The sequence below is a fragment of the Panthera uncia genome, chromosome E1, assembly GCF_023721935.1.
Source record: "Panthera uncia isolate 11264 chromosome E1, Puncia_PCG_1.0, whole genome shotgun sequence".
Taxonomy (NCBI): Eukaryota; Metazoa; Chordata; class Mammalia; order Carnivora; family Felidae; genus Panthera; species Panthera uncia.
In genome coordinates, this window is record NC_064814.1 from 25,609,388 (window position 1) to 25,629,487 (window position 20,100).

The following is a 20,100-nucleotide window of genomic DNA, read 5'->3' on the forward strand; positions in this document are numbered from 1 at the left end:
GATGATGAGCATCTTTTCATGTGTCTGTTAGCCATCTGTGTTTCTTCTTTAAAATGCATTACTTTTTTACAGGGTTATTTGCTTTTTGTCAATAGGCAAACCCTATTTGGCCTGCTTGTGAGACCGGCCAAAGAGGGTTACGCCAGCCTCAGCAAGTCTGTAAGAGGAAATCCTTTACTGTTCTCCCTGATCTCACAAGGCTGGGTAAACAACACAGGGCTAAAAAGTTACTTATTTCTGGGAAACACTTGTTACTCTTAATGCATATGCTGGGCATAAAGCACACCAGAAAACTAGTTTCCTAAGAGGCTTAAAGAATAATATATATATGTTAAAGCTCATGGGACTGTAAATGAGAGCCAAGCTGGGAATTCCCATGTACTAGGCAACTATTCAAGCCATTTAAGGTAGAAAGCAGATACTGTTTTTCTTGGAATGTGTTCTATATTTCTAAAGTGTGATGATGAAATTAACCCGGGAAGAGACTCAATCCATTATCTTACATCCATAAAATTCTCTGCAGCTTTTTTAGTAAATGTTGAGTAACTCACCGAAGAGACTGTTGGTAAAGGAGGGTGTCTTGCATTTCCTCTTCATGTAAACAACAAGAGCTAGCTGGGATAATTTTTAATTTTTTTTAATTGATTTTTTAAAAAATTTATATCCAAGCTAGTTAGCATATAGTGCAACAATGATTCAGTAGATTCCTTAATGTCCCTTGCCCATTTAGCCCATCCCCCCTCCCACAACCCCTCCAGTAACCGTTTGTTCTCCGTATTTGTATCTCTTTTTTTGTCCCCCTCTGTTTTTATATTTTTGCTTTCCTTATGTTCATCTGTTTTGTATCTTGAAGTCTTCATAGGAGTGAAGTCATATTTGTCTTTCTCTAATTTCGCCTAGCATAATACCCTCTAGTTCCATCCACTTAGTTGCAAATGGCAAGATTTCATTCTTTTTGATTGCCGAGTACTATTACATTGTATATATACCACATCTTTATCCATTCATCCATCGATGGGACATTTGGGCTCTTTCCATACTTTGGTTATTGCTGATAGTGCTCTAGCTGGGATAATTTATATACAGCCTAGGAATTCTGTCTGCTGTTGAGGTTAAGGGAGCTTAGAAAAAAGTCCCCCATGGGGCACCTGGGTGGCTCAGGCAGTTAAGTGTCTGACTTTGGCTCACGTCATGATCTCACCGTTCATGGGTTTGGGCCCTGTGTTGGGCTCTGTGCTGACAGCTCAGAGCCTGGAACCTGGTTCAGATTCTGTTGTCTCCCTCTCTCTCTGCCCCTCCCCCACTCACATTCTGTCTCTGTCTCTCAAAAATAAGTAAATGTAAGACTAAAAAATAATAAAAAATGAAAAAAAAAAAAAAAGAAAAGTCCTCTAGCAAGCATGCCGAGGCTGAAACAGCATGTTCTAAAGTGACGAAACCTCCCTGCCGGCGGTCGCACTCCCCTCTGCCCATGCCGTACTTTTGCCATTTACCTATGAAATCCTGGCTCAAATGCAGCCACATCCACATATCCATCCATATTCTGTTCCTCCCTTGTCAGCTACCAGCAGATTCTTCCTCACTCATGTGCTTGCTTTCCCACACAGGGGCATAGGTTCTGGGAGGAAGGAACTGACCTCTCTCAGAGACCTGTGATTGCTTACAGAAGGCACTCAGTACTTTGAATAAAAAATGACACCCTTCAAACACTAAAGCGTATTAAAGAACCGCTCCGATACGACTCAACTTTAACATTTTATTTTGTGTAAAAAAGGGCAAATTTAGTGAATTATTTTCATCTTGTACACAAAGTTATAATTTTAATGCTTTTCACATCCATGCTGAAAATTTGCAGTTTGGTAAAAATGAAAGGAACATAAGTTTCTCTGAAGGAATTTTTCACGCCATTATATACACTTCCTGAGAAAGTCTCAAACACTTTCTCAATGATCACAAGTTACCAAGAAAATAAAAGATTAAATTTGTACAGATATTGATCTATATATCAAATACATACAGAAATGATGTAAAAACCTTATGCAGTTTACTTTGACCTCTGTCCTCAAAAGATTTGCCCAGGGACAGATGCTTTTCTTTTGTATAAATGACTGTGGCTTTATTTAAAATATGAAAATCAAAGGAAGCAACCCAGTTTAATCACAGTATTTTTAAAATCCCTTCCCAATAGTAAAGGATCATTACCAAATATATAGCACCATAATACAAATATTGATGGGAGAGGGTATTCACATCACGCAAAATTAATATAATAAAAACAAACAAACACTGAAAACCCGTGTTAGTATCCGTAGAAGTTGTTGATAACAGCTTTAGCTTTCCTCATACACAGCAAGGAAAAGGTTAAAAGAGTTTAAACTACCAAAAATCCCCAAATAATCCTAACAGGAAAAAAATGAAAGCAAACCCAAGGTCAGCAGTACATTTTGAACCGTAAAAGAGAATGGGGCTATTGGGTTGTACGACTGGAGTTATGGCTAAGACACCAATCTCCTCTGCACTGACTTATTTCCTGTTTATCAGCGGCAGGAGTTAGAGCCTGAATGATGAGGAGGGCTTCAGATTGTGTTTAGGCTGCTAGGAAGTCCTTGCCAACCTTTAGCTGTTGGTCACGGGGTCAAGACAGGAAACACTTGGCGAACAGGTGGGAAATTCGAAAACACTCAGAGCCTGGTTTTGCTATATAATTGGAAGCTTACAGGACCTGGCTACAAATGAGCATTGTACACAACTCATTACCAGGCTCCAAATCAAATCCCTCCTGGGTTTCTCAGGTCCCTGCAGAGCCCCAAAGCCCAAGGTACTGGCAAAGCGCACCATGCAGCTGCTTCCTGTGCCCCTGTCACGTGTCATGGAACCAGAGCCTGAGAACGAAGATCGTGGTAAGCCCTGCTTTGGAAGTCTTCCAGGCTTTAAGTTTATGGGAAGATTCTTTAAGTTAAAGATTTGGGAAGTGTGAGGATGTCACATTTACAGTAGGTCCCTCTCAGTAAGGTTGTTTAAGGTAAATATCCAGTAACTTAACAGCTGAATTCACATATACTTGACACGTGAGAATCAACCTGGCGTTGATATGATCTGCATTTATGCCCCTAAAGAGTCAGTATTAAGAAATGTTGACATGCGATTCCATACATTCTTACACTATAAAGTAACAAATTTTACTTCCAGTAGCAACTACAAAACCTTATGTTATTAACCCCTCTTGCATAGAATGAGGTAAACCTGTGCGTATTACCAATGCTATTTATTCCCAAAAGTAGAGCAATATTTTAGAAAATAAATTGCTGGTTTTTAATGTTCTATGCATTTTAAAATTCAAACAAAAATCTCACCTAAAATGGTCTCCTGGGGCTTTCCATTACCGTTTTTTTAAAGCATTCCATAGGCTGAAGGACTTTAGAGGTTAATCATTTTGATTAATTTCTAATTAGCCCTACCTATATTCCAGAGGAGATGGCCAATGTTACCACTCTGAAGAGGCCAGGCTAAGACCCAGAAGCACTTCTAGAACAGATGCAATTAATTCCTGAGAGTTTAGTTTATGAACCTCACTGGTAAACGCTAGAGCTCTCTCATTCAGTCACAACTCAGAAGGTCTGAAAAATGCAGAGAGCAAACCTTTCACCAATTTACCCTTGTATCCTTTTTTTAAAGGAAGCCATGTGAATTTTAAAATAGGGAATGTCTGAAATGGTCCAAATCAGTTATTATTGTTAAAATTAATTTTGAATACAATTAAAAGACAATTCATACTATATATATATATATTTATATTTATATATATGGAATTTTAAGAAAATTAAATTCTCTTTCAAATTAGTTTTCTAACAAATCCAGGATAGTTAAAAGCAGAGCTGGAATGATTTTGAAATCTAAACGGATTTTTGGCTTTAAACAACTCTGAATTTGATTCCACTGGTAATACAGCAGAACATCTGTTTTGGGGTGTGGTTATACCAAGTATCATCTAACTGATGGAGGGAAACGGTAGAGGCCTGACCAGAATCCCTCATGTGGGGTATCTTTAGTAAGGAAAATAAAATGAACTACGGACAATATTGCATTTTCCCCAACCCCTCGACATGTAGACTGAGATCCTGTATATCTTGTCAACCATTCCAGTTTAACACTTTAGTGTTAGGATAATTTTAATCTTTTTTTTTTTTTAATTAAAAGAGAACATATAAAAGTATCCAGAGTTCTTCCAGTTTCATATAGAACTCCAAATAAATTTTCACAGAATGAAAAACATTTCTGTACAAACATTTAAAATGGGCTGCAATAAAATGCCAACAAGCAGAATTAATTACCCCTTCCATGATCCTATGTGGTGATGAACCCTCCCTGGGAGGGGGGTTCAGTTGCATATTTCTGCAGCAAAGGAAGCTGGAGATGTGACTGGCCTAACTTCTAAAATCCCAAAATCTCCCAACAGGTACCAAAAAGGTTCATTTGTAATGACAGTTCATTTGCATTTACAATTATATCCTTCTTTTAAATCATTTCCTTCAATCCTGCTACCTAAACTTTAATCTTACCAAAAAGTTAGAATTTCAGTTGTTAACAATGCACATAAATCCAAACTTGGAAAATATTACAAAATTCTTCCAAAAGCTTCAAATACAACACAAAAATTGTCCATCTTTATAAATTGAAAAATTTCCCCCCACGACTAAAATAGTTTCCCCACCCACCTGAAAAATCTGGAACTGAAATTTTCTATGTTTAGCAAAATGTCCCAGTGGAATAGCCCCGCTGTACAGCTCGGTTGATTATAAATCAGTCCTGTGTAAAACCCCTCCCCTCCCGCCCCTGGGTCCGGAGCCCGCCTCAGGGCTCCTGTTTGATGTAGAAGCTGGCAGAGCCATTGCTCTCCTGATCGGACGCTCCTTGGAGGAAATTATAATCCTCTCCATCTATCAACTCCTCCTTCAGCTGCAATGTAGTCACTGCATGAGAGAGATAAATGCGGGGGATGTGATTAAGCCTTTCTGGAAAATTCAGATTACTTTCAGTCTTCAGGTTCCACCAGCTTTATACAGTTAATAAGACTTCTTCATGTCTTCCGTAACTCTTAAAACTAACCCCCAGAAGTATGAACCTTTAATTCACTTTAATTCTTAAAATATATTGGCAGTTAAGAAAGTCCCAGAAAGGAACAATGCTGTAATCTAGACACTGCACAATGAACCTCTTCAATGAAGTGGTCAAGTTAATAGTGATCGCTGATTTGATGAGAATAATTTGAATTTTTCTTATAACTAAGTATTCACTTTTATGTCAATGTCTATACAACAGTGACGCATTTCTTGCATGATTCTGAACTCTAATATTTAAAAGAAGTGACGTTAATAAATGACTTCAATATAATCTTATCGTCTCCAAGGAGTACCTTCATTAAAAAGACTCCCTGTAGAAAAGAGATATAAATTTGGTAATAATAGTAAAAGAGTATTATAAATAATATAAAGTATGGTATCATCTATGATAGACATGTTATGTTTATACATAATTTTCATATTCATAAAAATAAGTCATAAATCTGCTATTGGATCAACACCTATGTTAAAACTAAAATCATGGAAAACTTGAACAATCATTTTAGGTAAAATAAAACTTTACTGACATCAGCAATGTGAAAATCATTGGTGCAAAATGGCTAATGATGGCAACAGCATCACCTAACAGCAGTACTGCCTGAGTCCTTATCGGAGGATCTGAGGACTTCCTTTTTTAAAATTTTAAGTAGGCTCCACGCCTAACATGGAACTTGAACACATGACCCTGAGACTGAGTTGCATGTTCTACCGACTGGGCCAGGCAGGTGCCCCTGATGACTTCCTTTTTAATGAAGACAAACCCAACAGTCTAGGCGGTCCTCGATTCATAAACAGGCCATGTTCTAGTAAGTCTTTATTTCTGTGGACAACTGTTTTTAAGTTTCTAGTATTTTCAGTGGGGTTTAGATTTCTTGATAGCCACTGAAGTCATGCTAGTCAGAGTCGTTAGGGACAGGAAGGCTTCTTTCTAATGCATGGGCAAAGATGAAGAAAAAATTTTCTTCTTTGCTGGGCCCAGCAGTGGCCTTGGGCAAAAACTTTAGGCTACTTAATACTGAAATTTTCCTTTTTTAAAAAAATAAATCCCTCTGAAGTTACTGTCCTTCAACACAATTATCCAGTAACTTCAGATTCCTCTGAATCCTTTCCTGGAGGTTCATGGTCTACCGTTACTTCCTACAGAACTCTCCTTCAAAAAATTACTTCCCTACTTTTTAAATAAAAATGGTCTCAGCTAGGTGCTAAAAACTAGTCTTAGTAACCACCAACTTCTCAGAAAGGTATTCAGGTTTCTTAAAGAAGTTACCGTTTAACCAAAACTGGGCTGGTCAAGCTCCAAATACTGGAAAGAATGGGTGGTCCTGTATGCTAACACACTGACTGGGATCCAATCCCACGGTGAGCAATGCTCCCTTCCTTCTCCAATTTCTTCAGCACAAGGATGTGTTAAATCAGAGGTCACAAACTGTGTCCTTCCCACTCCCTCCTCCCATGGTTCTTTTAAATTTGACTGAATATTTGGAAGCAAGAGATTTCCCATTAAGACCCTGGAAAGTAGGGACACTTGGCCACAGACAGCCAGCTTTTCCAGGGGCTGTGGCTGGGGGAGCTGACTGCCAGCGCAAGCCTCCCTGGGCCGCGGTGCCTGCCACAATCGCGTTTGAGCAACGTGTGACTCCCACTCATACTGGCTGTGTTACTCTCTGAGATAACTCGTCTTCAAATCAAAGGTGCAAGTTTTGTTTTTTCCATTACGGATCTTTTCATTACAATTGGAACAAGACGATGTGCACATATATGGAATGGAAACTGGGAACTGCTTATACAGAAAGAAAAAAGTCCATTTATGAGAAGAATTAGGGCTCAGAGAGTATTTAGATGAACAGTAAGCCAACTGAGTTTACCTGAATCACTAACTAGATAGTACCACCATATGGAACAATATTAAAATGGTTATATTTTTAAAGTCAAGTAGTGCAGTCACAGAAAAATACTTTCTTCCTGATCATATTTACAAAGATTAGTTTAAAAAATAGTGGTCTTTCGGGTGCCTGGCTGGCTCAGTTGGTAAGGCAATGGACTCTTGATCTCGGGGTGGTGAGTTTGAGCCCCACACTGGGTGTAGAGATTACTTAAAATAAAATCTTTAAAAGAATAATGGTATTTGATATCTTAATAATTTAAAGAATAATCTTTTGAGAGAGGTCAATTCACTTCATTTTACTTTGGTATTTGTTTTGGTAATGGTGTTAAAAAATTCAATAGTCCAAAGACAGAAAAGCGAATACACTAAGCCTATAATAACAGCAAAACAAACACCAATCAGATTGTTGGGAAACTCAAAGTAAACACGACTGTGCAGTTCTTCTTTTGCGTAATATAATTAACGATACTTTTATGGAGACTATCAAGAATATAATGGTTAACCTTTAAATCTAACCAACACATATTAATTGTTAAGGACATTTGAACAATACCATGAAAATAAATACATGGAAAAGAAAAAAAAACACAAAACACAACAAACCATGTTTCATTAAAGGTGCAGTACCCACAATAAAAGGTTGGTTAAAACAGTATCTTGTTCTAGGATGATCAGATGGCTAAATGAATGAGAAAAGAGTTCCTGTGCTTCAGACCAAACGTTCCATTCAAATGGATGTTTGTTTTTTTGAAATGGGACAAAGGTAAGTCGAGATTCTAAAGCACATCCTGAAACTATCTGCATTTACTATAAACAACAAATTTCTGGAGTATGCTTCCACTCATGTTAAAATATGGAAATAATGTGCTTAAAAAAAAGTAACTCAAGAGAAAGGTGAAAGGCTCACTCAGATGTGGAATGCTTTGATGCACAGTCTGACGGTTTTCATGGAACCTAAAACAATGCCGGTCTGGTATCTTCACACGAATCATTTCTCCTTTCTAGGCCTTATACTCAATGAATGATGGATGAAATAAAATAGATCCTGTGGCTGTTCTTAAAAGGAAGTCACTTTGCTGACTCTCATCGCTAATATTTCAGGAGATGAACTGATGGAAATCCTATTTTCCTAGCTGGAAGTCCAGAAGTAATAAACTCTGAGTAGCTAATCAAACTGTAGCTTCCAGGTAGTTCAGATAGCAATGCAGTACCACAGTTTCACCAGAGTAAAATCACACCAAGTCCCACATGATGTGCCCCCGGCTCAGAAGACACTACAGACACCGGTGGAAGAAGGAAGTCACTTAGGAGACCCTGTGGTTTCCATCCCATGCATATACTCTTAAGTTCTTGGGTTCTGCCAATCCTAGAACTTAGGTTCTATTATACATGAATTAGTAACATCTTACAAAATGTGACACGCACCTTCTAAATTAGTCTAATTCTTAAAACCCGATAAAAATGCCAATAAATCCAACAAAACCCAATAAAAATTCAAACGTATTCAGAGCTCACAATATCTATAGTTAATTGCTTAAAGACTATTTCATAAATAACAAGGTCAAAACAAAAGAGACAAACAAGAAAAGAAACTGAAATGCTCTTTAGATAGACTTTAAATGTTTTTCCGTTAAAGAGGAGATAAACTCATATTTGCAGTCCTCATCTACTTTTTATACAAAAGAGAGTAATTTCTTCTAGAAATAAGGATATTATTAGAGTGATCTTCAGGAAGACAGAGTAGGAAGAATGAAGATGACCTAATACCCTGGTAAGGAGACTAAAGCTAAAGAACGTATCTTAAAAATGGCACTCCTGTCCCCCACCCCCCAAAACCCCCAAGTCCCCCAAAACTTCAGGTATAAAGATATTACAAACAGAGGAGGAAGAAGAAGAAAACACAGCTAGGTATCAACACCCATCAGGGTTTTCAACATACAAAAGGCATTTTAAAGAATACAGATTAAATAAAACAAGGGAGTTTAAAAGCAATAATTAGGATATGGCAGAACATATGCCAAGGCTAAGACAACTCTGGCTTCTAAGTGCTCTCCTCCGCACTCCTGTCTGAGGTTCATCACACGCAAGTGAAACCTTTCTAGTATTTTATGGTGCTATGTTTGTTCTTAGCAATTACAAAGGGCAAAACATTTTGCATTCCTTACAAGCTAGTAGCTTCGCCAAACCAATTAAATTCAAATTAAATGTCACTTACTTAATCACTGTAAGTACATAAGCGTGAAATAATGGGAATTAAATTTTACTCAAATTCAACACCGAAATTACACAAGACTGTATTTCCAAGTCCATGTTATTCAACTAAGATTGTGGTAAATGTTACCACCAGAACCAAAATTCCATGGGAATGCAAAGCCTCATATTTGGCTCTGATTAATCAGACTGATCCCTAACACAGGTGTGCTTCTCCCCTGGTCAAGCTACATGGAATTCTGCAATGGAAAATGTTCAGCCATTTTAATGAAACCACGAACCAGGACATGCTGCCTCTCAATTCCACCAACTGGAATGATGAGCTTTCTCCTCATCTGAAGCTCAGAAGTGGTTTATAATAAAATAAAAACCCCTCCCTGATGACTTAACTTAGTGAAGTGACTACCAAGGACTAGTGAAGATGAAGTTTTTAGTTGAAAGAAAAATAAAAATTTAATGAGTCAGCATCTGTCACGCCAGACCATGCTTTGTCTCCCACCGCCCTGCCCAGACTTTCACCCCCTGTAGTACCTGAGGTGCTGACGGGACTATTACCTGTTTTGAGGCTGGGAATGAACTCTCGGCTAGTGCTGGGAGGTGGGAAGGCCTCCGGGGCTGTCTGTGCTGGAGGAGGAGTCAACTCTTCGTCACCAGAGAAGCTCCTCCGCACCCCACCTGTCATGGGCAGGCTCGACAAACTGACAGGCTTCTTCCCAACTGGCATCTTCCTCTCTAAATATCAAGTCAGACTAAAGTAAGCTTTTACTTACATGCGTGGTAAGAAAAGTGCAATATAACTAGGAAAGATTATGTTGCATAGGATACTCTGAAAAGAGAACCAACTATGCAAGGTCTGTGTTTCTGAAAACAAGGAGTGTGAGTGTGTGTACACGTGGGTGTGTATGTTGGGGGTGAATGGGGGGGGGGAGATTATTTCTGGTCTCTGAGAGCCTGGTAATCCTGGTTCCTGACTCTCTTAAACAAACAAACAAAAAAAGGATATACACACATGCTAATACATAAATAAATTATATATATATATATATTTTTTTTTAAATGTTTATTTATTTTTGAGAGAGAACATAAGTGCAAGTGGGGGAGGGGCAGAGAGAGAGAGACACAGAGGGAGAGAGAGAGAGAGAGAGAGAGAGAGAGAGAGAGGGGGGGGGGGGGGGGGGGGGGGGAGAGAAGGAGACAGAGAATCCAAAGCAGGCTCAGAGCTATCAGCGTAGAGCCTGAGGCAGGGATCAAACCCATGAACCATGAGATCACGACCAGAGCCAAAGTCAGACGCTTCACCCACTGACACACCCAGGTGCTCCTCTGGTTCCTGATTCTTAAATCAATTTAAAAAAACACAAAACATGGTGCCTGGCTGGCTGTCAATGAAGCATGCTGACTCTTGATCTCAGGGTCATGAGTGTGAGCCCCATGTTGGGTGTAGAGATTACTTAAAAATAAAATACTTAAAAAAATATAAAATAAAACAAAATGAACTACAGAGAGCATTTTGTGTGGAGAATAGCTGGCTAACTTCCTTCAAGAAAATTTTAGCTTGAGGGGGTTGACAATCCAACAGGAGAGAAAGAAGGTTTTAAAACCCGACTGCAGGGTAGCATTCCACTGCCCAGACAAGGCCAAACACTGGCTTTCAGGGAGAATCAGTTGAATAAATGCAGTATCCAGGTGGCAGGATTGTACTGATATGAAATGTGCTCCCCTACCTTCTGGTTTACAGTCTAGTCTTTTAGATAACACTTGTAATTCTTACACTGAAAACCATTTCTAAAATATAAAGCTCGTTGCCCGCAAGTACTTAAGCAATCTAATATCTTCTGAAACGCCCTTTTGATTATAGTTTTCCTAAGCAAACATAAGCCTTCGAAGACTTATACAATGCTTTCACCAGCAAAAAAAGTACACTAAACTTTGCAAATAGTGAACCACCAACATATTCCATTAGTCAGGTTGAAAGCTAAAGGATACTTACATATCTCTGGGACTAGAAATTATACCTGTTTTCTTCCAGAGTACACAAATGACTCAGGCAAGAGCAATCAGAACTTAGGCTTCATGAAATCAGGGCTACAAGATAAATCTAAGTTACACAGTACCTCCTATGTAAAATGGTCTGATAACTAAGCTAGAAGTAATCGCAAGTACACATTCAACTTGCAGCTGCCAAACCAAAATCATGTGCAGCAATCGTTTAGGCTTTTCCTCATGTCCCACACACTCGCAAGTTAAAACGCAAGGAGGTTCTCCAACTCTCTCCTACCTATAACAGCCCCTGAAGATGGTTCAGAAATTAGTGCTGGGTTTCCTGCTCTAGAATTACTAAACCCTGAAAAAATTAAGGCTTTTCAGATTGGACAGATCACATGCATACAACGGTCTATACGATCCTCTTGGCAGAACATGACTCTATTTTCTAAAAGCGCTAGAAGTTGTCCCTCTATAGAATGAACACAGATCATTACAAAACAAGCTAGAACAATGAAGCCAACCATCTATTTCTGTTTAAAAAAAAAAAAAAAAAAAAAAGACCAAACAAAAACACAACACTACCAAAGAACACACTGATGGAGGATTTTCAGGACAAAAAGACCAAAGAGCTAGAAGATGAAACCACAGAGCCATAAGGAATCTGTAGGCAAATTTAAAAACAATAGGGTTTGTGGCCAATCTGCTGTTGACATTGCATATGCAATGGACAAATTAGGTTCATGGACCCCAAAATCTTTCTTATTGGGGCAAGTAAAGTTTTGTGGGAAAAATTTCTAATCAACTATCTGGTGAGCATTATAAAAAAATAAAAGGAACAGAGAGTACCCTCACAATGAAGACTGCTTCTTCTTCATTCACATGGCACTATATTCCTTATCCTCAATTCCAAAATCCACAGTTTTTCTGTAAAACTTTGGCAACAAAACCAGATCTCACTTGGTGATACTATTTATAATCTTTATTTGGCCCACTTAATGTAAACATTTACATATATTTTGTCTCAGGAAATGTGCCAGAGTCTGTAAGCAGTGTTACATAATATATGCTACATACTACACTTCTTTTCTAAAATCTGAAAAATTCTGAATTCCAAAACACATCTGGTCCCAAAGGTTTCTAATAAGGGACTGTGGGTTTATAGTCCTTTTCCTTCGTATGTCCAAAGGACAAGTTAAAGGCATCAAAGATGATGCCTTTGCATTCAATATTGCTCTCAATATTGAGAGCTCTTGCAATGTTACAGTTAAAGAACATGTTATACATTTAAAGCTAAATTCCTTTTTCCAGCTAACCCAGAAATGTGGTACTATTAAATGTCACTATAAACTGGCATACTGATATCACTTCATTAGTTTCTTACTTCTTCCCATGGCCCATTAATCCAAAATAATTAAACCCCGTAAGCTGGAAACAAACCCGCAAGAGTCACAGTGAGGGAGGTGTGTGAATTGTGTACCCAGTGCTCAGAAATTAGTCCTAAAAATTATATGTCACATAGCCACGGAGTAATAAATGTTTGTAACACCTTGGGAAAAAAATTCTGAAATCTCTCTCAGTCTTGTCCAATAGAAAGTGAGAAGACAGGCCAAAGCAGGCTGTGCTACCCAATCTCACAGAAAGCTTAGGGATCACATGGTGCTATGGTTAGTCCACTGACAAAGCTGCCTTGTGAATTCTTCCTCATCATTTCCAGATATGTTGGGGATCGCTTCCATCTGCCTGTCTGGCAATGCTCTCTAAAGTTCTTTTAGGTGAATATCAAACATGGCAAGCAGCTAGTGGGCAAAATAACTATGGGCAAATGGGAAACCTATACCTCTAATATAAAAGAGAGTGCGAGAGAAAGGCCTGGAGGTTATCCCTGTTGAATCTGACTTGGGTTCCATGCCGGGAGGACATGAGAGCGCCATGGCAGTGGGTGGGGAAAGTTTGTAGTCCCCAGTGAGAAAGGAATTATACATAAATGACGATAATCAGAAAGTAAGGGTATATTTGGTTCTTCATGCTGCTTCAGTCTCTTGGTTGTTAATGAGACAGATTAACACTTATTTGAACATATGGCAAGTCAGCTTGAAAAATCTGTTTTAGTTTTAATCCTCAAACATACTTGTTACTTTTAAAAATATCCTTACATAAAAATAATCTGATCTCAGAACGAAATATTCCATGACAAGTTTTGTGAAGAGAAAAACTTGTGGTTTCCTATGGTGGGGGACTTTGAAAAGAATCATATCTTTAGATATGATTAGAGTTATCAATGTTATCAATAGAGTTATCAATATCAGTATCAGAGTTATTAATAGAGTTATCAACTCATATGAATAGAGTTATCAATATATTTTATTATGTTATTTTGGCTATTAATGGCCATAATCATTCACTGTAAGGTAAAACATAATGTAGAAAACACACTTTAAAAAAACATTCTTAAGCCTGACTTTGTTAGCCATCAACTTGAGTTTTATGTAAGTCTCATTCTAGAAAGATTGTTTTGGTTTATGAAGGATGGGTTTCCTAGGCTCCAAGTCTCTTGTAAGTATCAAGCATTTATTTTTTTAAAGTTTAAAAAAAAGAATTAATTTTCAGTAGGTTTGCATATTATTTTAAGAACTACTTGTATTCTCTTCTTTACCATATAGGTTTTAAAATATGATGGTAATCATGTTTCTTGTCAACTAAAACATAAGTGTTTCTCATTACTGAAAAGGTTTGCCTTTTATGGCATACTGCACCTTTAAGCATAATTTACATAATGCACAGTCATCAGCTCTCGTATGGTATATTCGTTTCTGTGCAAGAAAACCATGACCCCAACTGGTTATAACTTAGAAAATGTACATAAACACCATGTGGTGACCCACTTTTCTTATGTCCTTTGTATTGCTGGGACTTAGCCTTTTTCTTCTGTTTTGATGAACCTGATTGGCTTTCTCTTGATGCTGAAAAATAAAAGGGAAAATTGGTACCAGATAAGCACTGCAAGCATACAACTCTAGATACAACTTAGATAGATTATCTTTACCAAGGCCATTATACTTATAAAAGTACATGATGCTTTGAAAATAAGGGTGCTTGTTCCTGTAAAACCCATGATACCACAGATTCCACTACTTAATCAATAAGCACTTATTTTATATATATATGTATATATATATATACACACACACACACACACATATATGTATACCAATAAATTTTAGCTTATACTTTCAAACTCGTTAAAACAAGTCTAATTTGGTGGGTGCTCTTACTGTCGTGTCTCTACAGTCATCATGTAACCGACTACTGAGTTCACACTGCCATGGTACTCATGGTCTGATTCTGGGATATTGTTGGTGAATCTTAAGATCTTACCTGGCAACCAATCAGATAAAGGAATATTCTTGTCCTGTGAGCTCACAAGATGATTTATGTGAAATAGTCCTCTGGAGAATTGCTGATTTTTACAAAAGGACACCTTTTCTGTATACCAACTTACACTGTGATGCTGGAGGCTGTAGCTGATATCCAGTTAATTGACACCACCCTACAGGATAGAGGTCAGGGGACTCACAGTCTACCCACTGATCATACTCTTCTTCCCATCCATCAAAATGTATCCTCAAGAGACGATGAATAATTCGAGTGACTGTGGCTACACATATTAACCGTGGCTCCATGAGATCTACTGCTTCTAATTTCATTCCTACACGAAATCCGTGATTTGGAACATCCTGACATGGAGAAGCACAACAGGAACACTGGTGAGAAGAAGTATGCCCGAGTCCACCATCACTAAGAAACAAAAGCAGCGACGGATCCAAATAACCTAATTTAAACCAAAAAAAAATCGCAAATTCTTCTCTAATTATTAAAGCATGTGAAGGTGAAGCATTTCAGAACTAGTCAGGAAACGTATTAATTTCTGTTTTACTCAGATTAAAAATGAAGCAAAGTTTGAAAACAAGCTTCATTTCCTAGGTAAAGAAAATATATTGTTCTGTTTATACTAATCTCCATTAAGAAGTTCTAATATAAAGCAAACACATTTTGACCAACAATGATCTGCATTCGTGAGGCATCAAAAAAATTCCACATAATTATGCCATTATTTAAATTTACCTTATTAAATAGTTTTACTGGTGCTGCAATGGAGCCAGTTTCCCTGAGGTAGTCAAACCATTTAAAAGGAAGTTTTGTGTAACCTGAAAAAACACACCTGATTTAACTGGCAGTTCATTTAAAATTACCATCATATTAAAACGTAGATATAAAAGGTTAACTCAGTACACACTAAAATCTCGGGACTTTAGATTATATAATAAACTTTAACTCTTGCACTCACATTATTTAATGCAATAATTCCTCCATGTTATAAGGATTTCTTCTTTTTCTAGACAGACACAGGTGCACCTACTTACCCAATGCAAGAGTGTCTCTCTCCTGTCTACCAGAAGAATTATAAACTTTTGCTTTTGTAATCCTACGCTTAGGATAGTCTAGCATTTCATACGTCACAGTGATATTTTTCTGCTGGGCAAACGCTATTTTATAGGCCTCTGTTTTTAGTTTTCCCCCCTTCTTTTCTGAAGAGAAAAACCCAACGCTCAGATACTGAAATTAGGAAAGTCACTAGTTAAGACTTGAGAGCTATTTAAGGGTATGCCTTAAAAAAAAAAAAAAAAGCCACATGGTATTCTAAAGATGGAAACTTGCTTTCCCTCAAAGGCTTTAGCCTGTATCTATTTTTAAAAAACGTTTATGTATGCCATAACCTACATCACCATCTCCACAGGGCTCGAGAATACCAATTCATATTACAAAATGTACAGATACACAGGAAAAATTCTATACTAATATAATTTATCAAAGGTAGCTAGAATATAGTGCTTTATGTGTGTAAAGCACCCCACAGCTCTTGTTATGTGTATGTATGTTTGCATACAGGAACACATGTAATATGTCCACACAGCAAAAAAAAACCCAGGGCTGTGTTAAATGATGTAAATAGATACCACGTAAAAAGAAGGCAAGGATAAAGACCCAGCGTTCACATTAGGATGAAATACCTCTAGGTGGAGTAAGTTCAATCATGTTAATTTCACAGAAACCAACAGGGAAAATAGAAGGGGAGGTTGCGTGATAACAGAACCAGTCAGATCCATCTGCTGCTTCTGAGCCATCGATCCCAATCATCAGGAATCCGTCAGCCAGCACCTTTCAAATTAAGAGAATTTCAAGTATTTGAAATTAGACACCACTATTGTAAAAGTGATCCTTTAAGTGACACTCTACAAGAAATGAAAATCTACCACATAATGGTCTCCTCACTGAATTACGCTAGCAACTCGAACGGGAAGAACCTATGCGGACTGCAGTGTGCACCAGCAACAAAAGCAGGGTTACACAGAGTGACCTCAGAGGTGTAGGAAAAGCGGTGCCTTTGCGGATGGCTGAGGTGCTGGCTGCTGTGGCCCATGAAACAGGGCTGAGTGCTCCTCTCCGATTTAACCGTCTAGTCTCAGCGCGGCTCTGCGTCCTACTCAGTAACTCTACTCCTTTCCTTCTGATTTCGCAGAGGAGTTTTTCCAAACCTTTTCTACCTTCGTCAAGCTTTCACTTTCCCTCTCCTATGCTACAGATACCCACGCTCCCGTATGACAGAAACGAAGGCCACCCCGTGCAAGGGTCCCCATATTCCTTCTTTGGCACCCCTGACTATTTTAAGAGGTAGTACCCCACCCCACAAAGTAACTTTTCCATCTTGTGCTATTACCACTGGTACCCGGCTCCAAAAACACTATCTTGTATAATCTAACGTCTCCCAATTTTCATTGCATTAAAAATATTGAAAAATATTTAATTTTGAAACAGTTCACACTTACAGAAAAGGTACAAAAATAGCACAGTGAACTCCTATATACTTCACCCAGAGACCCACTTCAAGGTTTATACTATGTAACTCTTTGCAGTCTGATTTCTGTCCTGATCCTGCTAAAATGCCAAATTTCACTAATGACCTAGTTTGTCAAATCCAGAGCCTTTCTCCCAACACTCATCCTCCTTAAACCTCAGCCTCCCTGAAATATCTGATATCCACTGACTACTCTCAACTTTCTGCGACGTTTTTTCCCAGACTCTCATTACATTACAGTCTACTGCCCGACCTTCTCACCTCTTCTGATTGGTGAGGCTTCTTTTGGTAGTGTCCTTTCACATCCAATCCTTACATTTCTGATATTAGCCCTTTTCTCTCTGTTTTGCTGAGATCACCCACACCCAGTGCTTCAATAACTGACCTCTACACCCACAATTCCTCCACTGAAGTCAGGAGTTTGTCTCCCTTGCAGGGTCTCAGTCCTGCCTTTTCCCTGAGTGCTGCACACGCCCTCTCAGAGTCCATGTAGGCTGTCAAAGTCACCTTCAGAGGTAAGCAAGCACCAGACCCCACATCTCCCCTTAATGTTAGTTCCTCTCTCTGTGCCATGAATTCTGTCTCCACTGCACTGTTTGAGATCACTGCTTTCAGGCTTCCTTTTCGGACATTTCTCCTCTTACACAGTTTAACTTTCCTGTGTTATGACCTCTATTCACACCAGAAAGCTTCTCCAACTCACCTGTTCACCAGAGAAAGCTCAGATGGCCCGACCGAGTATTCAAAGCCTGCATGCCTGGTTCTAAATCATCTTTTAGTCTCTGCCCCCAAGTGCCTTTTTTCTAGTGGTTTCTACTATAGTGGATGTGTATAATAACTTCCTCTTCCAGCTTAACAGCTTTGCCTATCCCTTTGGCAAGAGCTACCTCCATTCAGCACGGATTCTTTTTCCAAATACAGCTGACTGGGCTGGGGGCTAGTATCTAACCTTTAGGGGACGAAGCCAAAGGCTGGGCTCAGCTAGCATCTCTCGCAGTAATTACCATTAACAGACATAGAGGCTATTGTCAAGTCATGGGTCAGAACTGGACCTGAAAGGCTGTGATACAGGATGGAGCTAGCAGCCACACAGGGAGACGGAGTGAGAGGAACACCAATCACAAGAGTGAAGGAAAATGGCAGAGACTCAGAGCAGGAAAGAGATGGGACAAAGAGGCCCCAAGAGGTGGGGAGAACAACACTAGGTTTACAGCTTTCCAGTTCTTGTCCCTGTGTCCTTGCATGTCTGTCTGTGAGACTGCCATGTCCTTAGGGTAACTTTCTTAGAGCTAACTTGCATGGGTCTCTGTTCCTGATGAAAGAAAAGCCTTGACCACCATACTCAGTATGACTTGTTTGATGTGTATTGTACGAACGACTCAGTCTCTTCCTAAACCTGGCCTGTGCTTTCCTATCTCGATGCTTCTGTGCACATTCTCTTTCCACAACAGTTTCCTCCCTGCATCTCTGCTGGGCTGTTTTTCCCAACCTACAAGGTGAAGTTTTCAAATAGCCTCCCTTCTATAGAGCTTTCCCTGATTCCTCTGAGACAATGTGCCCTTTTATGTGAATCCCAATAGTACTGTGTACATGTAAGTCATAGTCAATCCTGTATCAAACTTATTTTTATGTATCTTACCTTGTTCTACAAGACTGTAAGCTTTTTATTTAGAGTCCAAACCAAACCTAGTGTGGCGAGCATGAACTAAGTAATTCCCGCACGAAGTCTGACGCTCTACTCACTGGACGCTTCATTCTCATTTCATGGAACAGAGCATGGCATAATGGACGGGTTCCCAAACCTGACTGTCAGAATCACTTAGACAACTTTATCATTTTTAAAACAAATACATTATCCTGTGTAATACTTCTTGTGATTCCGCTTGAGTAGGTCTGGAGTAGGTCTTGGAAATCTATGTTTGAAATCATACCAGGTGACTCTGATCACTGGGTCAGGTAAAGAGGAAGAACAAAAACTTGGAGCCGGTTTGGTCTAGCTGTGTGACCTTGAGCTCAAGTGCCTGGGACACGGCAGCAACCATAACTGTTTTTAATTCTTTTGGCTCAAGGCTTTAAACTGTGCTGAAATGCAAATCACAATTTAAGCTCCACCCTTATATAGGTAGACTCTGGACCAGTGGTTCTTAACCATGGCGGAACTGGAGAATTACCTGGGGACTTTTAAAAAATGCCAACGCAAGGGCCCCCCACCAGACTGATGAAATCGGAACAGGGTGGGGTAGGCATTTAAGAAGTCTGGTCACCTGTATTTTTTTAAGTTCCCCAGGGTGTTCTGATGCCTACTGAGAACTGAGAACCACTCTTCTAGACCTTTTCATAAACGCAGCTTCAGAAGAGAGAAAAAAAGAAGAAATAAAGTACTACCAAAAGAAGAAAAAAGGCACAAAGGGAAAAACAGTAAACTGAAGATAAATTTGGCCTTGTTGCAATTCTGTGTTGGAGTAGCTTTGACCAGAAGTAATTTAGATATTCTTCCTCTAACTCAGGATACATATTTCCATAACTAGAGGCAGCAGACTCAAGATGACAACCTTGACAACAAGCTACGTAGAAAGAGAACCACTGATAAGAGAACTGAAATTTATTTCAAAATTACTACCAACCCTCTCCCCAGTGAAGATCCAGATACATACATTTCATGTCAAAATGAGTATGTTAAGGGCCTCCTTCTCCTATTACCTTAAACCCGGTTCTTACAATTGCATTTCTATACTTTAAAACCTATTGTCTTACCTTTCTAATAGTCGCGACACATATTGTGGAAAGATTTAATGGGTCTATAGCTTCCAATTTCATTCCTTCCTTGAACCATTCCCCACTCTGGTCTACTTCTTTTACCTAAAGAATTACATGAAAGCACATCGGCTGTTACAAATGTTATCATTTTAATAATAAATATTACCACTTTGAAAATGTTTACCAGATGAAAAAACCAAATGCCTTCTCCTACCTACCTAGTATTG

At 38.8% G+C, this 20,100-nt stretch overlaps 1 protein-coding gene across 16 annotated transcripts in view; it reads right to left on the reverse strand.

Annotated features, from left to right (window-relative positions):
- Positions 1 to 1,742: 1,742 nt before the first annotated feature.
- The window catches only part of MBTD1 (mbt domain containing 1), a 71,748-nt gene continuing 53,390 nt past the window's right edge, over positions 1,743 to 20,100 (reverse strand). For 13 of the 16 annotated variants that reach the window (XM_049636438.1, XM_049636435.1, XM_049636437.1 and 10 more), the window contains 7 exons: positions 19,871 to 19,975; positions 16,272 to 16,419; positions 15,325 to 15,407; positions 14,702 to 14,936; positions 14,085 to 14,162; positions 9,772 to 9,948; positions 1,743 to 4,970 (listed from right to left, as the gene is read on the reverse strand). In XM_049636438.1, coding sequence (XP_049492395.1) covers positions 4,852 to 4,970; positions 9,772 to 9,948; positions 14,085 to 14,162; positions 14,702 to 14,936; positions 15,325 to 15,407; positions 16,272 to 16,419; positions 19,871 to 19,975 — 945 coding nt within the window. In that variant the 3' untranslated portion in view covers positions 1,743 to 4,851. Of the gene's footprint in view, positions 4,971 to 9,771; positions 9,949 to 14,081; positions 14,163 to 14,577; positions 14,937 to 15,324; positions 15,408 to 16,271; positions 16,420 to 19,870; positions 19,976 to 20,100 lie in introns of those variants that run through there. The other 3 variants (XM_049636439.1, XM_049636440.1, XR_007459145.1) reach the window with 2 other exon arrangements.